This window comes from Mastomys coucha, unplaced genomic scaffold (genome assembly GCF_008632895.1).
Source record: "Mastomys coucha isolate ucsf_1 unplaced genomic scaffold, UCSF_Mcou_1 pScaffold5, whole genome shotgun sequence".
Classification (NCBI taxonomy): Eukaryota; Metazoa; Chordata; class Mammalia; order Rodentia; family Muridae; genus Mastomys; species Mastomys coucha.
Genome location: NW_022196911.1, coordinates 58,331,691 through 58,354,786, shown reverse-complemented (window position 1 = coordinate 58,354,786; position 23,096 = coordinate 58,331,691). Strand labels below are relative to the sequence as shown.

Genomic DNA, 23,096 nt, shown 5'->3' with positions numbered 1-23,096 from the left:
TATCTCCAGACTGATGGGGAAACCGGAGGATAGTTGGAGGCTCTTGAATGCCAGTGACTGTCTTCTTAAGCTCTAGGCTGACACATCTTCCTCTCAGGTGACAGTCCCCTCAGGTCAAGCCAGGCCCAATCTCTCCCCGCCATAAAATGCAAAGGATATTTCCTGGGCTCTGTGAAACCCTAAGGATGTGGCTGAAGTTTGGTTATGAAGCAAGGTCCCACTGTGTTAGCTATGCAGTGTTACCCTCCTGGGCTGGGGGATTCCCTCACTTCAGCCTCACACCTAAAGTTTTTAAACAGCAAAGACTGTGAATGCTTGATAGTAACTCCCGCATACTGACATCTGATAAGAAAGTCAAGAGTTAAAATGTCCTGTCCCATCCCCTAGGTTCCACTCTTCCTGCCAGGGAACCTATGAGATCCTGAAAAATCAAGAGCCCTTACTGAAGCAGAGCTCATGGGCTGGTCTGCAGAGTCACAAAGGTTTTAAATTGTGAGACACTAGCCTGTACATGCAGAGGGCCTTTGGGTTTCCTGACGCCTGACGCAAGGTTGAGCCCCAGCAAGGAAATGCTCTGGTGAGCTTGCCAAAATGGCAGTGTCGCCAAATGCAAGAGTGAGATAAAAAGTCTGGCAGCACTTTGGAGACAGAGACAAAAGAGACCACCAAGAGCGGTCGGTGGAACCGAGGCTGGCAAGATGCATGCTTTCCGGTTTTCAGCCCAAGCAATGGCACCCACAGCCTACTGCCTGCTATGCGTTGGTTGCCATCATTTAGAATGGAAAAGAAGGGCAAGAAAGTTCTGCTGGCTTCTTGTCTGGCCCTCATCCACTCTCTGAGACAAAGAGGTCCTCTGCAGCTGAAAGGTCCAATTTCATGAGAAAGCCCTGTAGGGCCTCTCATAGGTGATGGTGAGGTAAGGTATGTCTTGTGTGCCTGGTTATTTCCCTCATGTACTGGGATGAGAAGGCACTTTCTGTCTAAAATCAAAGATGTCTCAAGAATGGGCATCTTGGTTGTGGTTGTGGTTGTTGTGGGTTGCCCGGGTGTTGTTTGTATTCTGATGCTAATTCTGCTTCCTCAAGAGGAGCTGCGTACAAGGAAGGGTAGATGACTACTCAGGTGATCTCAGGTGAACCTTCCCCCATTCTAACTGGGTCAAATAAAGGCTAAAGCCTGTGATTGGGCAGCGGAAGGGAAAGGTGGTGCTGAAGGTCTTAGCGGAAGAAGGAGAGAGGATGGAGGAAGAGGGAGGACAGAGGAAGAGGAGGTAGAAGCCAATATGGAGCAGAACCACGTAGCCTGGAGAAGCTGCAAGCAGCAAGGGGTCTCATAGCTGGGGAACAAGTTAGTACAGTGTTAGATCTGCCTGATCTAGGCATAGAGCTTATAGATATGATAACCAGGATGTGTGGTTTTATACGGGCTTATTAGGGTAAGAAATTACTACAACATGTTGTTGTCATGGCTCTCATCTTCCAACACAATAGAACAATTCCTTAAGTAGGGAACGGGATCTGAGTCGAGTTTCACCAAAGGCAAGCTCTGCTGTGCCTGACCTCAGCTGGGTTCTCTGAAGTCACCAATGACAAGAGCAAAGGCAGGTTGTGCCCTGGTGACCCTCAGACGCCAGGGCACACTGGGATCTGACCCTTCTGCTCCAGGCCAGGTCCACATAGGTGAAATCAAGAGCTGGAAATCCTTCTGAACACTTTAAAAAGTGGAAATTCAAAACGTGGGGCACCAGTTCGCTTTATAACAAGGCAGCAGACAGGCTGCCCAGACCTCGAGCAGCAGCTCCTCGAAATATTAGCAGCCATCAGAACCTGAGTTCACAGACTTCACTTATTTGAAAAGCCAAGGTTTAGTCAAAGCTGTAAGACTCCAACTCATCCCTCTAATATAAAATCCTTTCTATAACTATTTTCTGACTGTGAAAAATAAAGGTCTCCAGGGAGGAAAATCTGTAAGGCAGGAAAGTTTGGGTTTTTTGGTTTTTATTTTGTTTTGTTTTAAAGTATTGAGAATCTTATCAGCCAGATATTTTGGAATTCCTGGTAAGATCCACCAGAGTCTGCCTTAGGAAGGCTTCTATAAGAAAACAGATCCCCTATCATCTCGAGCAGACCAGGTTTCAACTGAATGGGGAAGTTAGAAGGTCCTCCAGAGGCATCAGCTCCTTGCTAGAGTCTGGAAGGGTCTTTGGATACTCCCCACTCTGGACCTACTCAGCTATTTCACTCTGTCCCTCTTTCCCTGTGATCTTGTGCTCAGTGGTTCCCCACCCAGAGCCTCTCCCAGATGTTCACTCAGCATACTTCAGGATCATTCTCCAACTCCAAATAGCTCCTCCCACCCAACACACACACACACACACACACACACACACACACACACACACTCACACACACACTCACACACACTCATACACACTCGCACACACACACTCACACACACTCACACACACACACACACACACACTGCAAACTCTCACGATCCTGATCTGGTGTTCAGTTCCCTGCATGGTACCCGTGATGCCACTGTATCACTTGAAGTCCCTGGCTGGCCCTTCTGCTCTCTTCTCCTCACTGTGGCACAGCCTGGGTACAACAAATGGCTCTGGGTGGAATAATGAGAGTGGGACTAGTAAAGGAGAGAGTCAGGAAGTGGAGAGAAAAGAGGAAAATCCTGAGGCGCAGTGTTTACATCCAAGGAGGAAAGGAAATGCTGAAAGTCTAGATAAAAGGAGGAGACCCTTCCAGCCAATCCCCCTGGGCCTTGCCAAAGCTGTCACTCGGAAATGGAGGCCCCAGAAAGCTTGGAAAACCCAGTGATGGGACAAGGCTTTATTTTTAAAAACATCATCCTGGACTCAACTTGGAAAACCAATCACAGAGGAACAAGAACATATCAAAGCCATCTAATCAGAAGCTGCTCTGTGTCTCTGACAATTGAGGGGACTGTGACAGCAGACATTAGGGGACAGGATGACTCATGAGACCCAGGGCCGTGAGAAGTGGGAGAAGCACATGAAGGGTAGACTCCAGCTGTTGGGCAGGCTGGGTGGTGAAGCACTATTCACTAAGATACTAGACAGTGAGAGAGATGGTCAAAGAGTGAGGTGCAGCATGACTTGGGATGATGGCTTGGGTGGGGTCTCAGCAGCAGCAGAACTGTCTGGCAGATGGCTGCAGAGGGGATTCTGGAGTTTGGAAGAGAAAACTGGTCTGGAAGAAAACAAATGCTTACCCATGGATAAAGGACTCCAAGATTATACTCCAGCTGAGGAAGAGATCATGGGAAGCTAGAGAGGGAGGGAGAGAAGGGGAAGGAGAAGCCTGGAGGGGGAGGAGAGAGTGAAGAAGAAAGGAGAGAGGAATTCTGACATAATTCTACTCCATTCTACTCCAAGAAGTGAGCTAGACAGTACCTAATTATCTAAAAATGTCATGGAACCCATGCATCTCTCAGGCTGCCAGGCTCTTTGTTAAAAGAGGGGGAAATAAACAAAAACAAAAACAAAAAACAAAAAAGAGGGGTAAATAAACTCATTTGCCACAGTAAGGTTTAAAGGTGTTCTGCCCAGTGGACTCAGATCTAACACTGACCAGCCAACTGGTCACCCGGAGTCTATCTCTCCTCCTACCTTACTTACATAAGTCCTGTCTGCTCTTTGGAGGATGGATCATATTCTGCCTCCCACTAGAGACTGCTCTTCCATTTCCTCCCTGAGCTCTGGTACTGTTTGCCTGCCCCCTCTCCTCTCTTCAGGTACCTGGCCTGGTGTGTGTCCATCATGACTCATCTCCCCACACCCATATTCCCTGACTCCTCACTGAGGTTCAGCACCAGCAGGGTCAAGGCTGCTGGCTGCTGGCTGCCAAGAGCTCCTGAGCCTCAAGGTGGGCCCCACAGAGCCAGTTCACCTCAGCAAATGAGTGAATCCATTTAGAAAAGGTGAGAAGGTGATAAGAGATTAGAGGTATGAGTAAAACAGATAAAACATTCCAGCACGAAGAGATAGCTTTGGGAAAAAAAAAAAAAGACCTGAGACACCTTCAGGTTTGATGGAATAGTAGATATTGGGTTACCTGAGAGTACAACCAGGTAGGCCCCACCCGCATTGACATGTGGCTTCACTGGCTACAAAGCTGACCTCTGGAGAGAGGGTAGAGCATCTGGGTCCCTTCAGAGATACAATGGGTTGAAGCTACAATAGTGGCATGCGCCTGTGATGTCCTAGCTACTCAAGGAAAATGAGGCAGGGGGATTCCCTGGAACCCAGGAACTCCAGACTAACCTTAGATGCAGCAAATTCCACTGGAGGTAGGGGAACCCATCATGTAAATGGGAAGTACACATTTAATGCACATCCTTTACAAATCACTATTGATAACTATTACTTCAAAAGAAAGCTTGCTTCCAATATTCTAAGAACAAACGCAACTGGCTTAATTCTAAGAACCAAACATAATTCATTCATGAAGGTGGCCCAGTGCTTTGAACATTCCGTACTATTGCTGCACAACTCATTGTTGAACACCACAGAACAGGCAAAGCGGGCCCAGAGGACTGATCACCCAGGGCTTAGGCGTAACATGCTGACACACCAGGAAGTCATCAGAGGTAATTACGACTCAGGAACTTTAACCGGAAACCCCTAATTTAGAATAAGCCTAAGTGGAAGCAAGCCCAACTTCTCTGAGGACTTTCCTGAGTGCCTCAGAAGCCTATCATTGTCAGAACTGTGAGCTGGGGTTCCCAGAAAAGCCACCGTGCACACTTGGAATCATGCTGACAAACTGAGCAACGTCAGTGTGGGCTAGCTCAGGAAGATGGATATGCCAGGCATGGAGAAGTTGAGAGGCGACTTTCCTCTTTAAAACAGCACTAGGGCCTCTTTAAGATATGCTTCTGGCACCAAGGGACAGCTGTTTACTAATCAGGAAGAGACAGAGTTTGGGCCAGTTAACAGGCTGTATTTTCTCTCTCTTGCAGACAGTTGGTGCACAACTTAGTTCCTCTGCCTCCTCGTTTCGGCTGAAACTCAGGCAGCTTTCATACGCCTGCCAAAACTGCTCCCTTCCGGGCCTAACAGTCTTGAATTCTGTGCCAACCCCACGTGGCCAGATGCCACTTGGGGACAGCGCCTGTGGACACCAGGCCCAAAGCCCCAGAGAAAGCAGACTTTTGCAGTATATGCCTTGCCACTGTTGACCACTAGATGGCAGTAAAGAGCCAGGAGATGCATATCATGAATGTGCGAGGAACTTCTGCCAGACCCTAGAGCTGAAGTGGTTGAAACCTGATGCTGTGGCTTTGGGGGACCAAGAGCAACCTCATCACATTCTCAAGCACTCATGAACAGTGCATTTACTTGGCTGCCAACAAACCATGCAACCTCTAGGATGGTTTCAATTTAGTGTGCCACACACACTCGGATGAAGACCCATTTCGAAAGGACTGAGGTCTTTTGCCTTGTCTCCCACCCCCAGAATGGGGAAAATTTAAAAGAGCTTTTTACCTGACCTCAATATAAATAGGTTACCAGTTCCCCTTTCTACTGGGCCTAAGGCTAAGGTCTTTAATTTGCAGCACTTCAATGATATTCCTACAGAGTCTGCAGGAAGAAAAATCCAACCCGGGAAATGGCTCGCACAGAGCTGAGTCACTGCACTGCCTGTTCTACAGGGCTGGATATGAACTGGTGGTTCCTCTCACGGAGCATGGCATCTTCAAGCAAGAGAAAGGGGGGGAGGGAGGGTGGGTGAGCAATTTACAGTAAGATTGGAAGCTGTCCTTAACTAGCCTTTCAGAGCTGGAATTCCAGGCCTCTGGGGAGTACAAGGCCAAGCCTTGGCACCAGTCTCACGTCCACACATCCATCACAACAGCCCAGGCTCCCTGCTGATAGTGAAGAAGAAACACAGGCTTTGGAGAAGGGCCCTCAGGCTCAGCTTATGATGCCAAATGGTATAGCCCTGTGACCCAAGACCTAGGAAGGCAGTCTGGTAACCAGGGAAATCCAAACCTCACCAGGCCATATGCAGGAAGGCCCAATCACCTGCAGCTGCAGAGGGGTGACACAGGACATTTCTGATAGAGACAGCCACCGAACCCAAAGTGTCCACAATATCACCTGTTGCTGTGGGAATCTTTCAGTGTGTCCTGACATGTCACCTTCTCTGCTCACCTGTGTCCATCTTTCTTTGCCCACAAAGAACACTACACCAGGTGATTGGGACAAGCAGCATGGCTCAGGTAGAGTCATGGGGAGACTGAAGCCTTCCTCAGGAGACAGCTGTCCCCTCCCTCTCATGGTGGATTGCTGACTCTGTGACACATTCCACCCCAACCCAGTAGGGATTTTTCTAGACCAGAGCCTCGAGAATTGATAATTTCAGGTGCCAAAGAAGACCCATTAGAACCAATCTGCGCAGGGCCCAAAACTAGTCTCTCACCGCTCACTGATGAGGAGTAGCAATGCTGGACGGCTCCGGAGGCGAATGTGGTACAGTTCTGCCAGAGATCAGTCGTGTGTCCGTTGCCCACGAGCCATTGCTGCAAATAGGCAGACACGCCCAGTCAGTGAAACAGTGAGGAGCAGGGCAAAGGACGGTAGACAGGCCTCCTCCCCTGGACACCTAGCCCTCCTCCCTGCCCAGTGAGATCAGCAGGCCATTCCCCAGCCTCATCCCCTAGACACCTGATCCTCCCCCTTCCTCCCTCACCACTCCCTGGTAAAGTTGACAGTTGTGATCAGGAAATGAGAAGTGACAGTTTGGTACAGACATCGTGTGGAGGTGGGAACACTGTTTTGTGTGTGAAAGGTTCCAGACACCCAGACTCATATAAATGGTACCATACGCAGAAATGTATGGCATAGTAGCAACCAGGGGCTTGCACAAGGAAGACTTCACCCTCACCACACTTACACCTTCTGGGTGTCACTCCTAGCCATGACTTCTCTATATCTTCATTTTAACGTATATTTGGGCATAGGGATCAAGGTCTTATGTAGCCCAGGCTGTCCTCAAACTCTCTATGCAGCCAAGGATGATTTTGAATTTCTGACCCTTCTTCTACCTCAGGAAGTACTGAGGTTTCAGGCACAGCACTAAAGTTCATGCCAGGCTAGGTTTTTATACATTCTAATCAAGCCCTGTGCCAACTAAGTTTATCATTCCTACAGCCCTGTCAGGATTAGCAAAAGCCTTAGTCATAACTAAGATCTTGTAAATAATAAATCAATTAACATAAATCATCCCAAACCACACTTCCAGCCTGCCTCACATTAAGACATTAAAACCAGAAGCATACATCTTCATTTTTCAAGAAAGCAAATTTTAAGTGAATTAATCCATTGTGTCTGACAGCTCCATACCAGTTACTTCCTTGCTCAGCCCCTATCAATGGTGGGCAGCTCGGTAAGATACTTACAGTCCTGCTTCAAGACTGGCTTGACACCTGAGTAGCTATGTTCTTCCAGCCCTTGCTCACTTCCTACCCCTGACGCTGGCCTAACTTTCTCAAAGAACTGAAAAGAAGCGGGTGGCAAAGAAGTGCAACAACAGAAGTCCTGGGATGTCCAGCTGTCTGCAAATATCACTCCAGTTTGGCAACTGGGGAAGCACTGGCTGGGAACCCAGGGCAGGGATAGCTGCCGCCCCGCAGGAAGCCTCCCCTGCCCACTTGCCCCGCACTCACGCTGACGATGGTGGAAACGAAGAGCAACACTAGCACCGCGACGTGGAGGAACAGGATTCCCAACAAGAGTAGAAGCATGGTGGCTGGGAGTTGGGCTCGGGATCGGTGGAGCGGTGCCTGCGGGGAGAGGAAGGCGGGTGTGAGGCCGCTGGCCCTGGCCCTGGCCCTGGCCCGGGGACCCAGCTGGCCGGGAGGGGGCGGCAGCCGCCATCCATATCCCCGCCCAGTGCCCGCCCGCGACCGAACATCTTTTGCCTTTGGAACAAAACAAGCAAGTGGTGCGCACGTCTCGATCACCCCGGGAGGCGCGCGGAGGAGAGAAGTTTCCTGAACGATGAGCCGAGGCCACAGCAAGCCTCCGCCCAGCCTGGGCGCCTTTCAGGGCCCGTGGGACTTGGGAAGCTACCGAGGCCACGTCCCTGCCCGAGTCACAGGGCGGATTCCCCACCCCCCGCCCCCCGGGGGGGAGCGACGGGAGGCTCAGCGGGCGGCGCCAGGCACGCAGCCAGAGGCCTGGGGTCGCCCGCAGCCCGAGGCTGGTTTCCCAGACCCCAGCGCGCCCCGCGTTCCGTTACATGCCTCCAAGTTTCCACCCGTTTTTGCCAGCGGAGAGCAGCCGCCCTGCCCCCGGCTCGGCCTAGATGCAGGCGGCTGGGGAGCGGGAGAGCAGGACGGCTGGAGGACTGCCCGGCTCCCTAGCTTCCCGCGCGCACGGTTCCGCGCCTTCCCTGCGTCCCGGGGTGGGGGTGGGGGTTAAAAAGCCTTCAGCCCCACCAGCTCCACGGGCGCCCCCTGAACGGCCCCACGGACAGCTAGGCTGAGCCCGCCGCACACCCAGACCACGTCCAAAGCCCCATCCCGAGTGGATGCGCCCGGAGCCCTATCCCCGGGTGCCGCTGACTGGAGGGAAGGAGACAGTGTGTAAGGGGCTGATTGAGTCTGAGAATTCTCCCGGGTCAGAGCCAGCAAGAAGTATTGCCGAAGTCCGGAGATGCCATCTCCTACCGCCACCACCCCCCTCGGTCCCCGCCCCACTTTAGACTTTAGGGAGCTAAAGTTTGGGTGACCTGATCGTGAATGGGTACCGCTGTGAAAAATCTGGCTGCAGCTGAGTGAGCCAGTTAAGGATAGCACCTTGGGCCAAGGAGACTTCGAAATTAGTTTTGACAAGTATTCTATCCCAGACACGTCCATTTTCCTCTCCAGGAACACATCAAAAGCAAAAAGGCAGGAATGCACTGAAGATATAAACAGGATTTTCCCATGATTTCCAGAAAATTCAAATTACATCGGATGGCTTCAAATAGCAGAGAGCAAGAACACGATAGGGCCTGCGGCAACAACCTGAAGGACGGGGTATTTTAACAGTACATCCTCTGGAAAGATTTGCAAGGCCGCCCCAATCCAGACACCTCCACCACCCAGGCAGGTCTGGACGATGTAGAGGCAGTCCTAGGTGTGTCCCTCGGGTAGGCTAGGAAGCAGGAAGGGGTCTCAACGCTCCTGCCACAAGGCTGTCCTATGGAGGGTCGGAGGCCCTTCCCCGTTTCAGGCACACTATTACCAGATGATGCCCAGCTTTATTCCCCCCACCTTCTTCACTTTCCCTACCAACTTACTTTCAGTTCAAAGGGACAGCCTTCTCAGAGCAGAGTAGCCTCAGGCACAAACTCGGGTGCTTCCTCTGGGTTGCTGGCGTCCCCAAAGACAGCTGTTCTGCGGGCCAGCACGCGCGCAAAGCAAGGGGGCAGTGGGAGGCTCCCGGCGTTCCCCTTTAACGGGAACTACGCCCTGTTTGCGTCGCTGCAGAAGGGTGTGTCCCGGGGTCAGCGTGTGCGGGAGGGCGGGCCTCCCCGAAGAGAGGGGGCAGGCGGGCGGGGCGCAGACTGCCAGAGACAGTTACTCGGACTTAAAGACACCCTCGGAAAAACAAGATCTCTGCAAAACCTCGACTTTTATTTGAAGCTGGAGGCCCCTGGGCTTCTCAGCTCTCACCTCCCCTAGCTCTGTGGTACTTGGGCCCTGTTGACCAATACATTATACCTTCGCCCCTGCCCCCTCATGGGTAACGCTTGCTAGATTTCATACCCACCTCCCTGCCCCACGCCCCAAGTGGTGAGCAGTGCTGGGTTTTCGGGAGCACTGAAGTAAACTGTGCCCATGAAGGGACATGTGCCCATGAGAGGCTGTATCTTCTCTCCTACCAGCCGCCAGGACCTCTCAGGTTCTGGCACACCTGACTTGCGCTGGGGTCTTAACTGGGCTAGTCTTTAAAACACCCATCCCTGCTATCCCTGTTTGTACCTAGAAAGTATGCTGGTTTACTGAGATTCAGGGGACATATCTAGAGGGCTAGGCTGGGACCGGAATCCAGGAGAGGGAGGAGGGGAGGAAAATCCCGGCCGGACAGACAGGGGACCCTAGGATCCGGCTCCTCCTAGGCTTGGCAAAACCAGATTTTACAACTGCATATATGCTCCAGGCAAAGTTTGCCTGAGGCAGTCTGGCCTGGCTCCCAGCCTTGGCTGGAGTCCTGGCCGTGGGGGTAGGGGTGAGAGAAGTGGCCATCTGAGGTGCGGGAAGAGCAGCCAGAGAAACTAGCTGATTCATAGCCACTTGAGTGTGGCCGCCCAGAGTTAAGGAGGGAGAGGCTAGCCAGCTCTTCTTGGAGATGTGCCCAACTAGCCATCAGGTCACCTGTATTGGCTGACTGAGCAAGGAGCCAGTGTGTTAAAGGCTCTACCCGCACGTCCACACCCTCCCTACCTGTTAAGAGTGGTGTGTCATGAAGCCCTGGGAGACTCAGATAGTTCCATATTATTTTGCTATTTGAAAGTAGCCACTATTTGAACTAATTGTATATGCTTGCTCATTAAACAAAAATAAATAAATTTGAAGCATTCTGCAGACAATGGTCTTTTAAAATTTCTCATCGGATTAAAAAGAGAATGTGTGACGTTTTTATTCAGTGCCCTGCCGATGCCAGGTGTCATACCTGGGCTTGGCACACAGGAGGCTGAGAGGAGATGCTGGGCAGTGGTTGAAGCCAGAGCTCTGCACTCAGGGGCACACCTAATCAGGCAGATTCCTCCTGTTGTGAGCATTCATTGAGCATCTGGGAAGAGTGGCCGATGCTTACACTGAAGGGAGTGGTGATCCTTAACGACACGTTCAAAGCCATTAGCTGTGTGTCTGGAACAAAACACAGACCCAGTCCCCAAACACACCACTGTTCTTAGAACATCACATTTAATGACCACAGCCCTTCAAGGCCCGCCTGTCCACCTCGGTACTAAAATAGATTAGAGAATACCCGGAGTTATAGAGCTGCATGAGAAGGCATTCAGCTGGAGAATGACTGAGGCAATGGAAATTAATAAATCTTCTGTTTCCTGGGTCACTTTTATAAGTTAGATGTGTCCTAGAAGTCATCGCTGTGCTCTTACTTAAAGGCCAAACATTCTTGGTGGTATAGAATTTAACTCTTGATTCTCTTCCCGTTCTGTTTCTTAAGTAAACTTGTAAAGGAAGTCGAATATACATCTTGAAAAGAGCATAACTGCGGCTGCACCCACAGCCGGCTCCTCCCCCTTTTTTGAACTCCGTATCTCGGTCAACAGTCCCTTAGGTCATAGCCACACCACAAGCTGCCAGAAAGGTGACCCCTTCTGTCCCCTGCTGCCTCTTGCTTCCTGGCCAGCTCCCAGTGCTTGAGAGGAAATGCTCCTGAGGAAATGCTGAGCAAGCTTGGCCACACCCAGAGCCTGCTGGCCACAGGTGGAAGTGGCCCTGTACCAACCCCACTTGCCTCCTGGGTGAACACTGCAACCTCACCCTAGGTAGTGCCATCTAGGAGCCCCTTTCCCTTCCAGTTGGGTTGCATTCGGATTCTAGATGCTCTTGGACCACTCGCTTGCCTCCCCAGCCAAATACACACCCAGGTTTAAAGCAAGGATTTGAGAATGCCCGAGTCTCTGTTACTTTCAGGACCTGTGTGCTGCCTTCATTGCCATCACTTCCATTTGCAGGTTGCAATGGACAGGAACTGAAGCAACCTATAAAAGCACACACTACCCAGAGACGCCATTTGCCAATAAAACTCACCAGACCAATGATGCAACCCCTTCCTCCACTTGGATTTCTTTGCAGTCAAGAGCAAAGGATGGGAGCCCTCTCCGCAGGACGGCAGATGCACGCAGCAGACCAGACTCTGAGCTCTGCTGCTTCCAGACAGGCACCCTGAGAGGTTCTCTGGAGGAGCTCCCTGTAACTGAAGCTGTACTAGGCGTCTTTCCAGTTTATTCAGGGGTTGGTCCAATGCTGGGATATGTCATGGTGGCCTGAGAGGTTCTCAGCCCCTTCTATTTAAAGAGACAGTGTCCAGCTTATGTATCTTCCAGAATAGAATGATCCCAAGAGGACCTGCAGGAAATGAACTTGGAATGAATTTGTGGTGTTCCTGAACCTGAAAGCTGTTCTCCCTGGAAACACTAGCCTATGTACAGGCAAAGAGATCCAGCCCATTCTTACTAGGCTATCTGCAATTTTGAGTGGATTCTGCAGGACTGAAATCTGTGTAATGGGTATATACATACAGTGTTATACAGTGCAAGAAATCAATGTACAGCATTCCAGCATGGCACAAATTACCCCATCCACATCATACCAGGGAACGAAATATCTCAATGCTACCCAAGTCAGGTTCATTTTTGCTGTGCGCCCACTTAGCAAGAGTCCATTCTCTCTGCTTTTTCTGCTTCAACTCCCTTGGCCCCAGAATACCGTGCTGGCTGAGTATTAGAATGGAAGTTAGGAAATCATGTCTTCCAGCTCTGTCTTTAATGTATCCTTCCTCAAATCACTGTTAAATATTGGCATTTGTGAGGTCGCTCATTTCAGGCTTACAACCCTCTGCAGGAAAGGGTTCTGACCTCTCAGGGTAGACGGAAGAGCAGTTGGGAAGTCAAGAGCTTGGCAGATGATGCTTGGGGCATTTTCTCAGCTCAGCCCACCCCTTCTCTCTCATAAGAAGAGTCTTCATCGCTATCGACTGCAGATGCTTGTCTAAGGGAAGAGGTTTAATTGAGTAGATTTCCTGGAATCCTGGCCATTCCCCTCGCCCGCCTCTTATGTCAGGAACTTCCACTGTGATCAACCCAAAGCATCTGAGGAAGTCCTCGTCTGCCACAGACTCACATCTTACTGCGTTCCCTAGTCAGGGACATATCTGAATGATTCAATTGCCCCACTCAAAGTCCGCATCTTCTAGATCCCCCAAGCCCCTTCTTTCTCCCTTTCCACAGCCATTTCTATTCTCCCAATACCTATTCTTAGCCCTGACTGTTGTACTTAGACGACACTGAAAACATGGCCAATGATCTCACAAGGGCCCATGGCAGAGATGCTGCCTTTAGTGGTAAGGATGGGACTCAGAGTCCAGTCACTTGTCCCACTGCTTCTCCAGCATGTCCCATTGTCCAGCGGGGGTGTTCTGGAGTTCTTACACCCTTGTTTTTCCTTCCAGATTCCCTCTGTGGTTCAAACTAAACCGGGTGGAGGCTAGGGGGTTGGGCTACTGATTATGCAAGGCGTGGACTAGTCTCAGCCCGTGAAACGGGGCAGGGGTATGGACAAAAAGAAAAGAGTTCATCCCAGTCCTCCTCTGACATTGTCTTCACAGAGTTCTGGAAAGCAGGGAGCATGGGTCCTTTGATCTTTACAGACATCCCCCTCCCATGAAGACTGCAAGCCAGAGGCTTTTATCCCTCAGTCCAGAACGGAAGGGTCACATCCAAAAATATTATTTATTTATGACCTTAAAGCCTAGAATTTGAGGACGAATGAGAGCGAGGGTTGTGGGCGTGGATTTTGCATCTGAGCCTCTCAGGTCCCCCTACGAGTCCAGTCTTCCCTAGACCCGCCCTCTCAGCCTCTGTTGCCTTAGGCCCTCCATCTCAGCAGCCAGGCCTTGGGAGACCTGATGATCCCTACAGCTCATCCACACTAGTCTTCGCCCATCAGGTTTTCTGCCTCCTCCCCCTGGCTCCACCTGAGGAAAATGTCCTTCGGGTTCTCTCGTGCTCCTTTAAGAAGTCCTCTCCTCAGCCAAATAAGTCTTCGCCGCAGCCGTGGATAGCATCTCAGTGAGCCACATACCACGACAATCGCATAAAGCAGTCACCCAACCATGTTTATCATCGTGGATGTTTGCCTCCCCTTTACATGTAGAGAAAATTAGACTCCTGTATCTGCCCCAAGGACGCAGTGAAGTTACCCCAGACTGGCTGATTCTACCGGCTAAGTGTGTCTACCGCACCGAGTTTGAGTCTCTCAGGAGCGATCACTCCACTCAGAAGTCACGGACTAAATCAATAGCACTAGCCACTTATATTTACCAAGCCATCCTACTAAGACCAAGGACCACCTTGAGCACATCATATGAATCATACCACTAATCTTTGCAATGATCGGACGAAATGGGTACCAGCAGCACCTTCGTTTATAAGCAGGGGCACAGCACTCCTCAAACTCACACTTAGGCGCCATTCTGTCTTACTCCTCTTAACTACATCTACACTATTCCTAGCACGCTTTCTGTAATTCAGTTTCCTTTTTTTCATGAAAGATACACTTTATATACAGTCAGTCACCCACATTTCTATTAAATGGGAAAGTTACACCTGTCCCTCGGTACTGATTTCCAGCATCCAGCCTCAGGAGATCCACAATGCATATTACACACACACACACACACACACACACACACACACACACACACACACACACATCTGCCCAGCATCTGCACTGGGGCGATGCCCAGATGTAACAGTTGATTCCATGAGACTGTCACTGTTGTCTTTTGGAGTCGGACTCAAGCAGACTCTGCAGGAGGAAGCCCTGCGTGCACTTGGCAGCCAATAACATGCTGTTGACCACAGCATCCTATCCAGAGGGAAGCACTGTAGTCATTTCCATGTGAAGGAGCTGGGGTGAGAAAAAATGCACATGCTTCTCCCATCATCAGCTGGTACAGGCCAGGCTGGGACATACAGCCTGCTTCCCTAAGCTATGGCTTTTCATTCTGCACACTCTCCAAGAGCAAAGAGGTGAGCCTGAACTTGGCGTGTGTCTGGATGGGGAGGTGGCCACTGAAGCAGCTTTCCTCCGTCACTATCTGGACAGAGTTCACGCAGCCTGTGCAGCCTCACAGCGGCCTGTGTGGGAGAGTTCTGGGCCCAACCTGGATGCAGCTGGTCTGGAAGGATTTTCAACAGTCCACTCACTGGCTCTGGATGCATCTACACTGTTCTGACCTTGTGCAAGAGCAGCTTCTTAGAAGAACAGGCAAAGGGGGAGAGGATGCAGAGAGAGGAGGGACAATGGAGGCAGAGAGGAAAGAAATGAAGGAACGAGGCTAAGTTTGACTTCCATTGGCTTCCATTCCCCTCTGTCAATACAGTAGTTTAAAACTATGTCATGCTCAAGTTCTGGAGTATGGGAAGATGCTCTGTATAAACAAGGAAGCAGAAATCAGCCACACACATGCACATCACACACACACACCACATACACCATGCCACCATACACACACGCACACACACACACACACAGAGGAGCATGAGGAGCATACACACACCACACCATACATATCTCACTACATGCCACAAACATGTGCCATATGCTATGCCACACACATGCACATGTACACATGTATGCTCACATATACAGGCACACACACATACCACATACATACCCTCCACATGTACTCACACACTACACACACATATCACTCACATACACCACCATTACCACCATCATAATACACATACACATACCCTACCACACCACACACACACTCACACACACACATACACACACACACCACCACACCACACACATATCCCACTGCATGCTATGTACATCCGTGCCACATACTATGCCACACACATGTACTTACACACATGTGTGCTCATATGTACATACACACACACACCACCACTACCACATACCTACCACACATATACCTCCCACACTACACACACACATATTATGCACACATATACACACATACCACGTGCACACATGACCTAACTCGGGAATTCACAGTTTTATCTCAGAATGAAGTGCATCTTCAGCTCCTTCACCTGGGGGAAAGAGAAAGCACAGAATAATTATGTTGCAGACACAAAGAAAACTACAGAGCACAAACCACTCTTTGTCTCTGAATGTGTTGTTGCTTAGGGAAGCCAGATTCCAGGAATGCAAGTGGAGGGGAGAAAGCTGCCTTTCTCTGACATCTCATGAGCTGACAGAGAGCAATTTGAGTGAGAGAAGGTCAGAAACAGACATGTATTTGCAGCCCTGAAGCTTTTCTTAAAGATCCCAGTCCTAAGAGGCAGGCTCATGCTCCAACAGAGATGGGGCGTGAGCGTCTAGTCTGCGTCTAGTCTCACTGCAGAATGTATAAAGGAGGAAAGTGGACCATGAGAGACGGTCAGGGCTCCTGCAGACCAACCCTGGTCCTTCTTGCAAAGGCAGCCTGGCCTTGATATGAGAGGCAAGAGAGGGGAGAGAAAAGACTACTAATCAGAGGGGGATGCTTGAGCCCAACCGGAGCATTCACCTCCAGCGGGAAGAATAATGGGGGCCTAGGGAAACAACAAAGCCCAAGGTGTCACTCTGCGGGTACCTCTGAGCCTGAGGTCTGAGAAGGAGCCTGAGGGCAGGTGTTCTCTCCCTCTGAGAGCCTCCATCTGCTTTTCAAGTGTGAAACCTTAGCTATACCAAGATGTCACAGGCAGAGGTCAAAAGCCAAACCCTTTTGCGAAGTTCAAAGGAAAAATGAGCAAAATTTCAAGCATGTTTCCTCTTCATTGTTACGGTTCAGGAAATACCTAATCCAGGGAATTTGAGTGGCTAGCTGGGGGCCTCGTGTGGAGATTATTTAAAACATTGAGCTCAGAAATGAATTTTAGAAGTTTATTTGAAAATAGTCCTGGATGTGTGAAAAGCTGCTGCTCAAATGTATTAATCACGACAATTCCTGTAATGAAAGAGGTTATGAATATTCAGTAAACTTTGGTACAGCCATAAGATCAACTGTTATAGAAACCTTTAAAGTAATATAGAGGTGGAGAGTAATGAAATGCAGAGACATGCATTATACATGTGCAATATTATACTCATAATGTATTGGACACTTTCTGTGGGTCAGTGCTGAGCATCTCATTTAATACATTCCCCTAAGGACAGAGTGTCTCTGACCCCTAAGGCACCCACACAATTGACAGAACAGTGGTGCCCAAATATAAACTTAATCCATCAGACCATATTCTTAACTACTCAATTCCACCAATGGACAGGCTTGTTTGTGTTTTGTTTTTATTTTTTATTTAATGTATTGAGGCTTGAACCCTGGTCCTTTCACATGCCAAACAAGTACTCTACCACTGAGCTACTGGAAAAGCCTTTTCCAGGCTTTTGTTTCTTCATTGGTTTGTTTTAATTTTGAGTCAGGATCTCACTAAGTTGCCCAAGCTGGCCTTGAACTCACTCTGTAACCCAGCAAGACTTAATAGACTTGCGATCCTCAAGAAGTAGCTGGGGATTATAGGTCTGTGCCACCAGGCTCAACTTGTATGTAGTCTCACAGCTCCATGGTTGCCACGCCCACTCGTCTACCCCAGTAAGGTCTGCAGGATCAGGGTTAAAAGCCTGATCACGGACAAGAGGCCGTATGACTTCAAAGGGAGTTTGTGCCTCCTGGGTATTCAGTCAGTCACTGGCATCTCCTAACTCAGATGTGTTCCAGATTGGTCTCTGCTAAAGTATGTGGAGAGATTTGTGTGCTCTCTTTATTCAGGCATAAAGGTGCCCTGAGAAATATTTTGTTATAGCTAAAGCTGAGATTTAACATTGTTTCCTGGCCTCCACAGTGTTTCAATGATCATAATTGATTTCCTAACTGTTATTAGCTTAGGATTCCCGCAAGGAAGTTACCTATTCAGACAGATTGTCTCCAGAGAGGGTGAAAAAGATCAGGCATTAAAGTTTACTGACAACAAAGTAAGTTTATGGCAAACTACTTTACATATTAGAGAGAAGTTGGCTGGCTTCCCTGGAAAATTTGGAATCTGTCACAAATGTTCCCAGGAAACACTCCTAGGGCTAAAGTAAAGTAATTCATGAAAGGTTAGCAAGAATGAGACCCCCTGGTGCATATTTCTGACAGCCCAGAAGAATTAGATAGTTGGGTGTTGGTTTAGGGCTGCCAAGGTAGCCCAGTTGGGGAGAGCACTTCCGAAGGAATCATTTACACCTGGTTGTTTGATTTACTGACTTTGATGTGACTGCTACCTGCCTACATGATCCCTGATATTCACCCTGTTTCTATATACTATATAAGCCTGATTCTTATTTTGTGCAAATACACTCAGATCCCACACTTCTTTGTGTTGTTTCTGTTTGTCATGCATCGAATTCCTTGCCCACCTGGTCAAAACTCTCACCACCCTGTGGAACAAGGGGTCCCCGCAGAAACCCAGTCCATGGCACATGGTAACAACAATGAGGGTAAACCCCACAAGGATACAGAGCTGAGAGTGCAACTGACCTCTATAAGCAGTGTGTGCTGTGGTTGGGATTCCTCCAGCCATGCACATGCTAAGGCTTTGTCAGTGTAGGAACCTATAGACAGACAGTAGGACCTAATAGAACCTATAGACAGTAGGACCTAATAGAAGGGAGCTAAGTCAGTGGGGTCTCGGAAGCAGTACGATCAGACCCCAGCCGACCCTCACCCCCCCCCCATCTTTGCTTCCTGGCTGCCACTAGGTAGGCATCTTTCCCCATTGTGTACTCCACACTGTAGAACTCTGCCTCAACATCAGCCCTGCTGCCTGGAGCCAGCCAATCCTGATTTACAATTCCTGAATCCCCCCTGTAAACTGAATGCATCAATATTTGATTCAATCACAGACGGACAATAAACACACTGTGTTTCCATGCTCTGACTTAAAATGAGTGAACAAACTGTGAGGAGCTAAGCACACCACAGGGCTAATTGTAGAGACAAAGTCAGACATTTCAGCCCTAGGTCTCTAGCACATGGAATCTGTGGTTTTTCTGGCACAAGTGGAAAGAATACAAATAGTCCACTCCAGGGAGGGAGCAAGAGGGCCAGGAACCAGGGCTTGCTAGTCACAGAGAGGTAGGCAATTCGTGTTGGGCTAATTGATGTGTCTCACAGTGTTGATGGTAAGACGCTAAGATTTATATGCATTAGGAGTTTGATAATATTTTACTTTAAACAACATATCAGATGATTCTGAAGAAATAAAGTAGGACTAGATCTGTTTTTATCTTGAGGAGTCTGTTTTTATCTTTTGGAGTCTGGAATTCTTTGGTTTAGGTATATGGCTTTGAATGTGAAAGAGAAAGAGAGAAAGGAAGAAAGAAAGAAAGGAAGGAAGGAAAGAAGGAAGGAAGGAAGAAAGAAAGAAGGGAAGAGAGAGAGAGAAAGGAAGAGAGGAGAGCCACAGTCTGCGGCTTTCAGATGACTAAAACAATACAGAAAATAGTGGTTAGTTTGGCTCAGGAGGAAAGCCCTGTGTGGTTGATGTGGTTTACCACCTACTACTATATTGTCTTCTCCCTCAGTTTCTTCCTCTTTCTTGCTTAATGCCCAGCCTCAGAGTATGTGTCCATACTTAAAATATGAATAACATGAACATCTGAACTCCTCTACCACGTGAGTTCCTCAATTATTAGGAGAGCTGGGACATTTGTGACTTTTGTGTCTCAGTGGAGTGTTTTCATGAGCCTTCCCTGGGGTATGGACCATATGATATCCTCCCCCACCTTAGTCCTATGTCGTCTTGGATTACTTAATAAGGAACTATGTCGAGCGCTCCTAAGAGAAGACTGGATTCCAAAGGGTTTCTGAAACCTGTGGAGCTACAGAGCTGCTCCCAGGTTAGCGCCAAGATTCAGGATCATTGAGTGTCACTGTTGACCTACATGACCTCCTCTGGCACTGAGGCTACGAGCTTCATCCATGGAGGAAACAGACTATAGTCATCTCAGAAAATCAAAAGGTGGATTTCAAGGCAGGAAGCCTTGGCTGAGAAGTCTCAACCAGATAACTTTCCAAATATTGAAAAAAAGGAAGCATCCATAGTGCCCAACACTGAGAAGTCCCAAACAGTTTCGTCACTGTGAACCCAGGTGAGGACAAGGGGAGATGTGTCTGGGAACATGTGGTGAGTGAGTGTTGGGAACACAAAGATCCTTGTACCCACAGACATCCATGGAGACCAAGAGCATCAATCACGCAGGGGGTCCCCTCAAAGGAGGGAAGACCCGTTCTTCCATCCAGAATGCAGGGAGTTGGAGGCGATTGACAGCTTGGTGGTCTGCATTATTTGTTAGGCCAGATCACATCAAGCTCTTACAACCGAGACTGGAGGTGGCTGGTAATCTCAATGACCCTTACAGCCAAGCTCCCAATACCAGGACCAGAAATAGTAATAGTCTAAATGACCCCGACATTAGCTGTATAGCCAGAGGTTCCCCAGGCTCACACAACAAGAACCAGAGATGGCTAACAGCCCAAAGGACTTCTAAGCTCTCAGTGACCCAGCCCCTTCCCTGGGCCCTTAAGCTAATACAAGCAGCCTATCTCTAGAACCCACATTCTTGGGAGAAATGACATGAATCCTGGGTTGGGTTTTGATGTAAATTATGCTTTCATGTGAACTGGAGATTGTATTACATCAGGAAACTCTTTTCTAAATGGCAATGTTTTAAACACGCTGGCAATGAACCACCTGGCATCAGACTCCCCAGATCCAGGTTGACGAAGTCATTCTGAACTGAATCTTCATTCTCACTGCTTTGTGGTTCACTTCCTTTTCTGGACACCTGCAGGATAGAATCGCATTGTTCCCAGGTCTTCAGGATCTGCCCTCATACATTTCCTCCCCATTTTACAGCGTTTCATCTCAGTGAGTGGCTTGCGATGGTCTTTCACAGCTAAGATGGCACACAAATGAGCTAAGGTTGGCCTTTGGGTATTGGGTTATTTAGCTCACTGTAAGCTGAGATTCGTCAGCTCAAAAGCCAAGTGGTTGCAAACTCAATTTGTTATACATTACACTCTTTTAAAAGTAGTCCCAACAACCATAGCTTTAGCCATACAGTGTCTACATCCTTTGCATACCTCAGCCAAGTCATCTACCTATGGGCAAGATGGAGCCTTATGATTTTAGGATCCTAAGATGCTATGGCCCTTCAGAATTCTCCGACTCAGAGGACTGTTGAGTGATGTTGACATTACCTAGACATATATGGCCCTTCTTTGATGTCCCCTTTCACAAGATCTCCCTATCCTCGTCTCTTTGTGTTGTATCCCCCAGTAAACCACAGGCTATGAAGCCTTTTTTATACAGTTCTGTCTATACACTACCAACCAAGTTTGTCATGTTCTACTGTCTCTTACTGTCATGGATTTTTCAAAAGCCCATCTCCAAATTCCTTTGAGTAAAGCCTCACACATGGGTAGGGGTGGTGGAACATGGAGGATCCCAAGATCACAGAGCTCAGCAATGTCCCGAGGTAACTGAGGAAATGTCCAGAGGAACTAAGTGTCAGGGTGCTATCACACCACAACTTCTAATAATCCAGAAGATTGAATTCTGAATTCAGTAACACATTAGAAAAATTAATGGATACTCTCTTAGTTTGCTTTCTATTGCTGTGATAAAACACTGAGCAAAAACAGATATGGGGAGGAGGGGTGTAGTTCATCTGTCAGGTCACACATCACTGAGGGAAGCCAAGATGGGAACCTGGAGACAGGACCTGAAGCCGAGACCATAGACGGGTGCTGCTTAATGATTTGCTCTAGAGAAAGAGCCTTCACTCCAGCAAGCTGAGGGTGAGGGTGAACTCATAGGTCCCTCGGTTTGAGGCCAGGCAAAGAGCAACCAGGAGCACACACTTGTACATCAGCTGGTGGAAGTCTGTGATTTCTGTACACACAGGCATGCATCTTCCCCAGGAACTGAAGAGCCATTTTTACCCTGCCGCTTTGGCTTCTGGTCCTCAATCCTTATCCCTTTCACACACAGTGTGTGAATTCCTGGGTGGAGCTGAAACAGGCTGGCCATCCACTAGAACCTTCCCACTTTTAGTATCAGTTTCCTGCCCACACCAGCACTGTCTTCCATCAAGGAAACAAAAGCCTTACTGAGGTCACTGGACTTTGCTGATTTCTTCCACGGTGAGAGAGGTCTGACTTTTTCCAGGTGGTGACTAAGTGCATTTGGCAGACTCAGCGCTCTACAGAACCCAGACTTTGGGACAAGTGTGCTGTGAATATCTTCATTTCAACTATGTGGTGAGAAGCAAGGCTGAAGACCTCTTCAGATGATATTTGTTCAATAGATATTTATTGAGCAGCAACTGTCGCTAGGAAATAACAACATTGTTCAGCCTGCAGATGCTTCTCAGCCCTGATGCACACCTCCCCCAAGATCGGGATTCTATTTTTCCATTCTTTAAGTTGGCATCTGCCCATACTAGTGTGAAACGAACAGGGCAACATGGGAAAGGCTGTTGTAGCAGGAAGCCCAGACATGCGTCTGTACAGAGAGCTTTTGGTGCCGCTTCTAGGAATTTGGCATTTGTCGCTGGGCTCAGACAAGGAAGTAGGCTCAGATAAGAATATTAGAAACAGTGACCATGGGCTTTGTTTACTGCTTTACTTCATTATTATCTTGTGTGATCTCTTGGCTTACTACTTTGCTTAGTTACTATTTTATGTGATCCTTTTGTTTACTACTTCGCTTGATTACTTTGTCTTTGATCTAGGAACTGACCATTCTTTTTGGATGGATCTAGAATGCTATAAAATCAGACAGGGAAAGACTAGAGCTGCTTCCACCTCCATATGGGCTAGAGCCATGTTACAATTTTGTTTAATTGTTTTTCTTCTTTTTCAATCCTCACTCCCTCCTGTGAGAGACCCTGACTGAGCTGGTTTGGTCACTTCTGGAGACTAAGAGGCAACATGGTAAGAGATTCCCAACCCCCCTTCCAGCTGCCTCTGCTAAGATCCTCCAAGTGCACCAGAGTCTGGCCCAGAGCGGAGGGACGCCAGTGAAAGCCATGGGAGACCAGTGAGAACCAGTCACCTGCTGTTTTAGGCCAATACATTTGGAGGTGGTTTGTTACACAGCACAAAGTAACTGATACACTAATAACCTTTGATCTGGGGGAATGGGTGTCAACCATGTTACATTTAGAAGCAGGAGTTTATATCAATGGGGAGAGAGGCAATGTCCCCTGTAGTAGCAGGGGGACATCCTTCTTGCTCCCAAGGCTTAGAA

General features: G+C 48.7%; 1 protein-coding gene across 3 annotated transcripts in view; it reads right to left on the bottom strand.

Moving 5' to 3' along the window:
• Pmp22 (peripheral myelin protein 22) overlaps nt 1-11,974 on the bottom strand; it is a 28,979-nt gene extending 17,005 nt beyond the window's left edge. Inside the window, exons 1-3 of one of the 3 annotated variants that reach the window (XM_031352905.1) lie at nt 11,812-11,974; nt 7,708-7,824; nt 6,462-6,561 (exon numbers count right to left, since the gene is read on the bottom strand). In XM_031352905.1, coding sequence (XP_031208765.1) covers nt 6,462-6,561; nt 7,708-7,785 — 178 coding nt within the window. In that variant the 5' untranslated portion in view covers nt 7,786-7,824; nt 11,812-11,974. Of the gene's footprint in view, nt 1-6,461; nt 6,562-7,707; nt 7,825-7,962; nt 8,080-9,326; nt 9,525-11,811 lie in introns of those variants that run through there. The other 2 variants (XM_031352904.1, XM_031352906.1) reach the window with 2 other exon arrangements.
• Nucleotides 11,975-23,096: the final 11,122 nt, after the last annotated feature.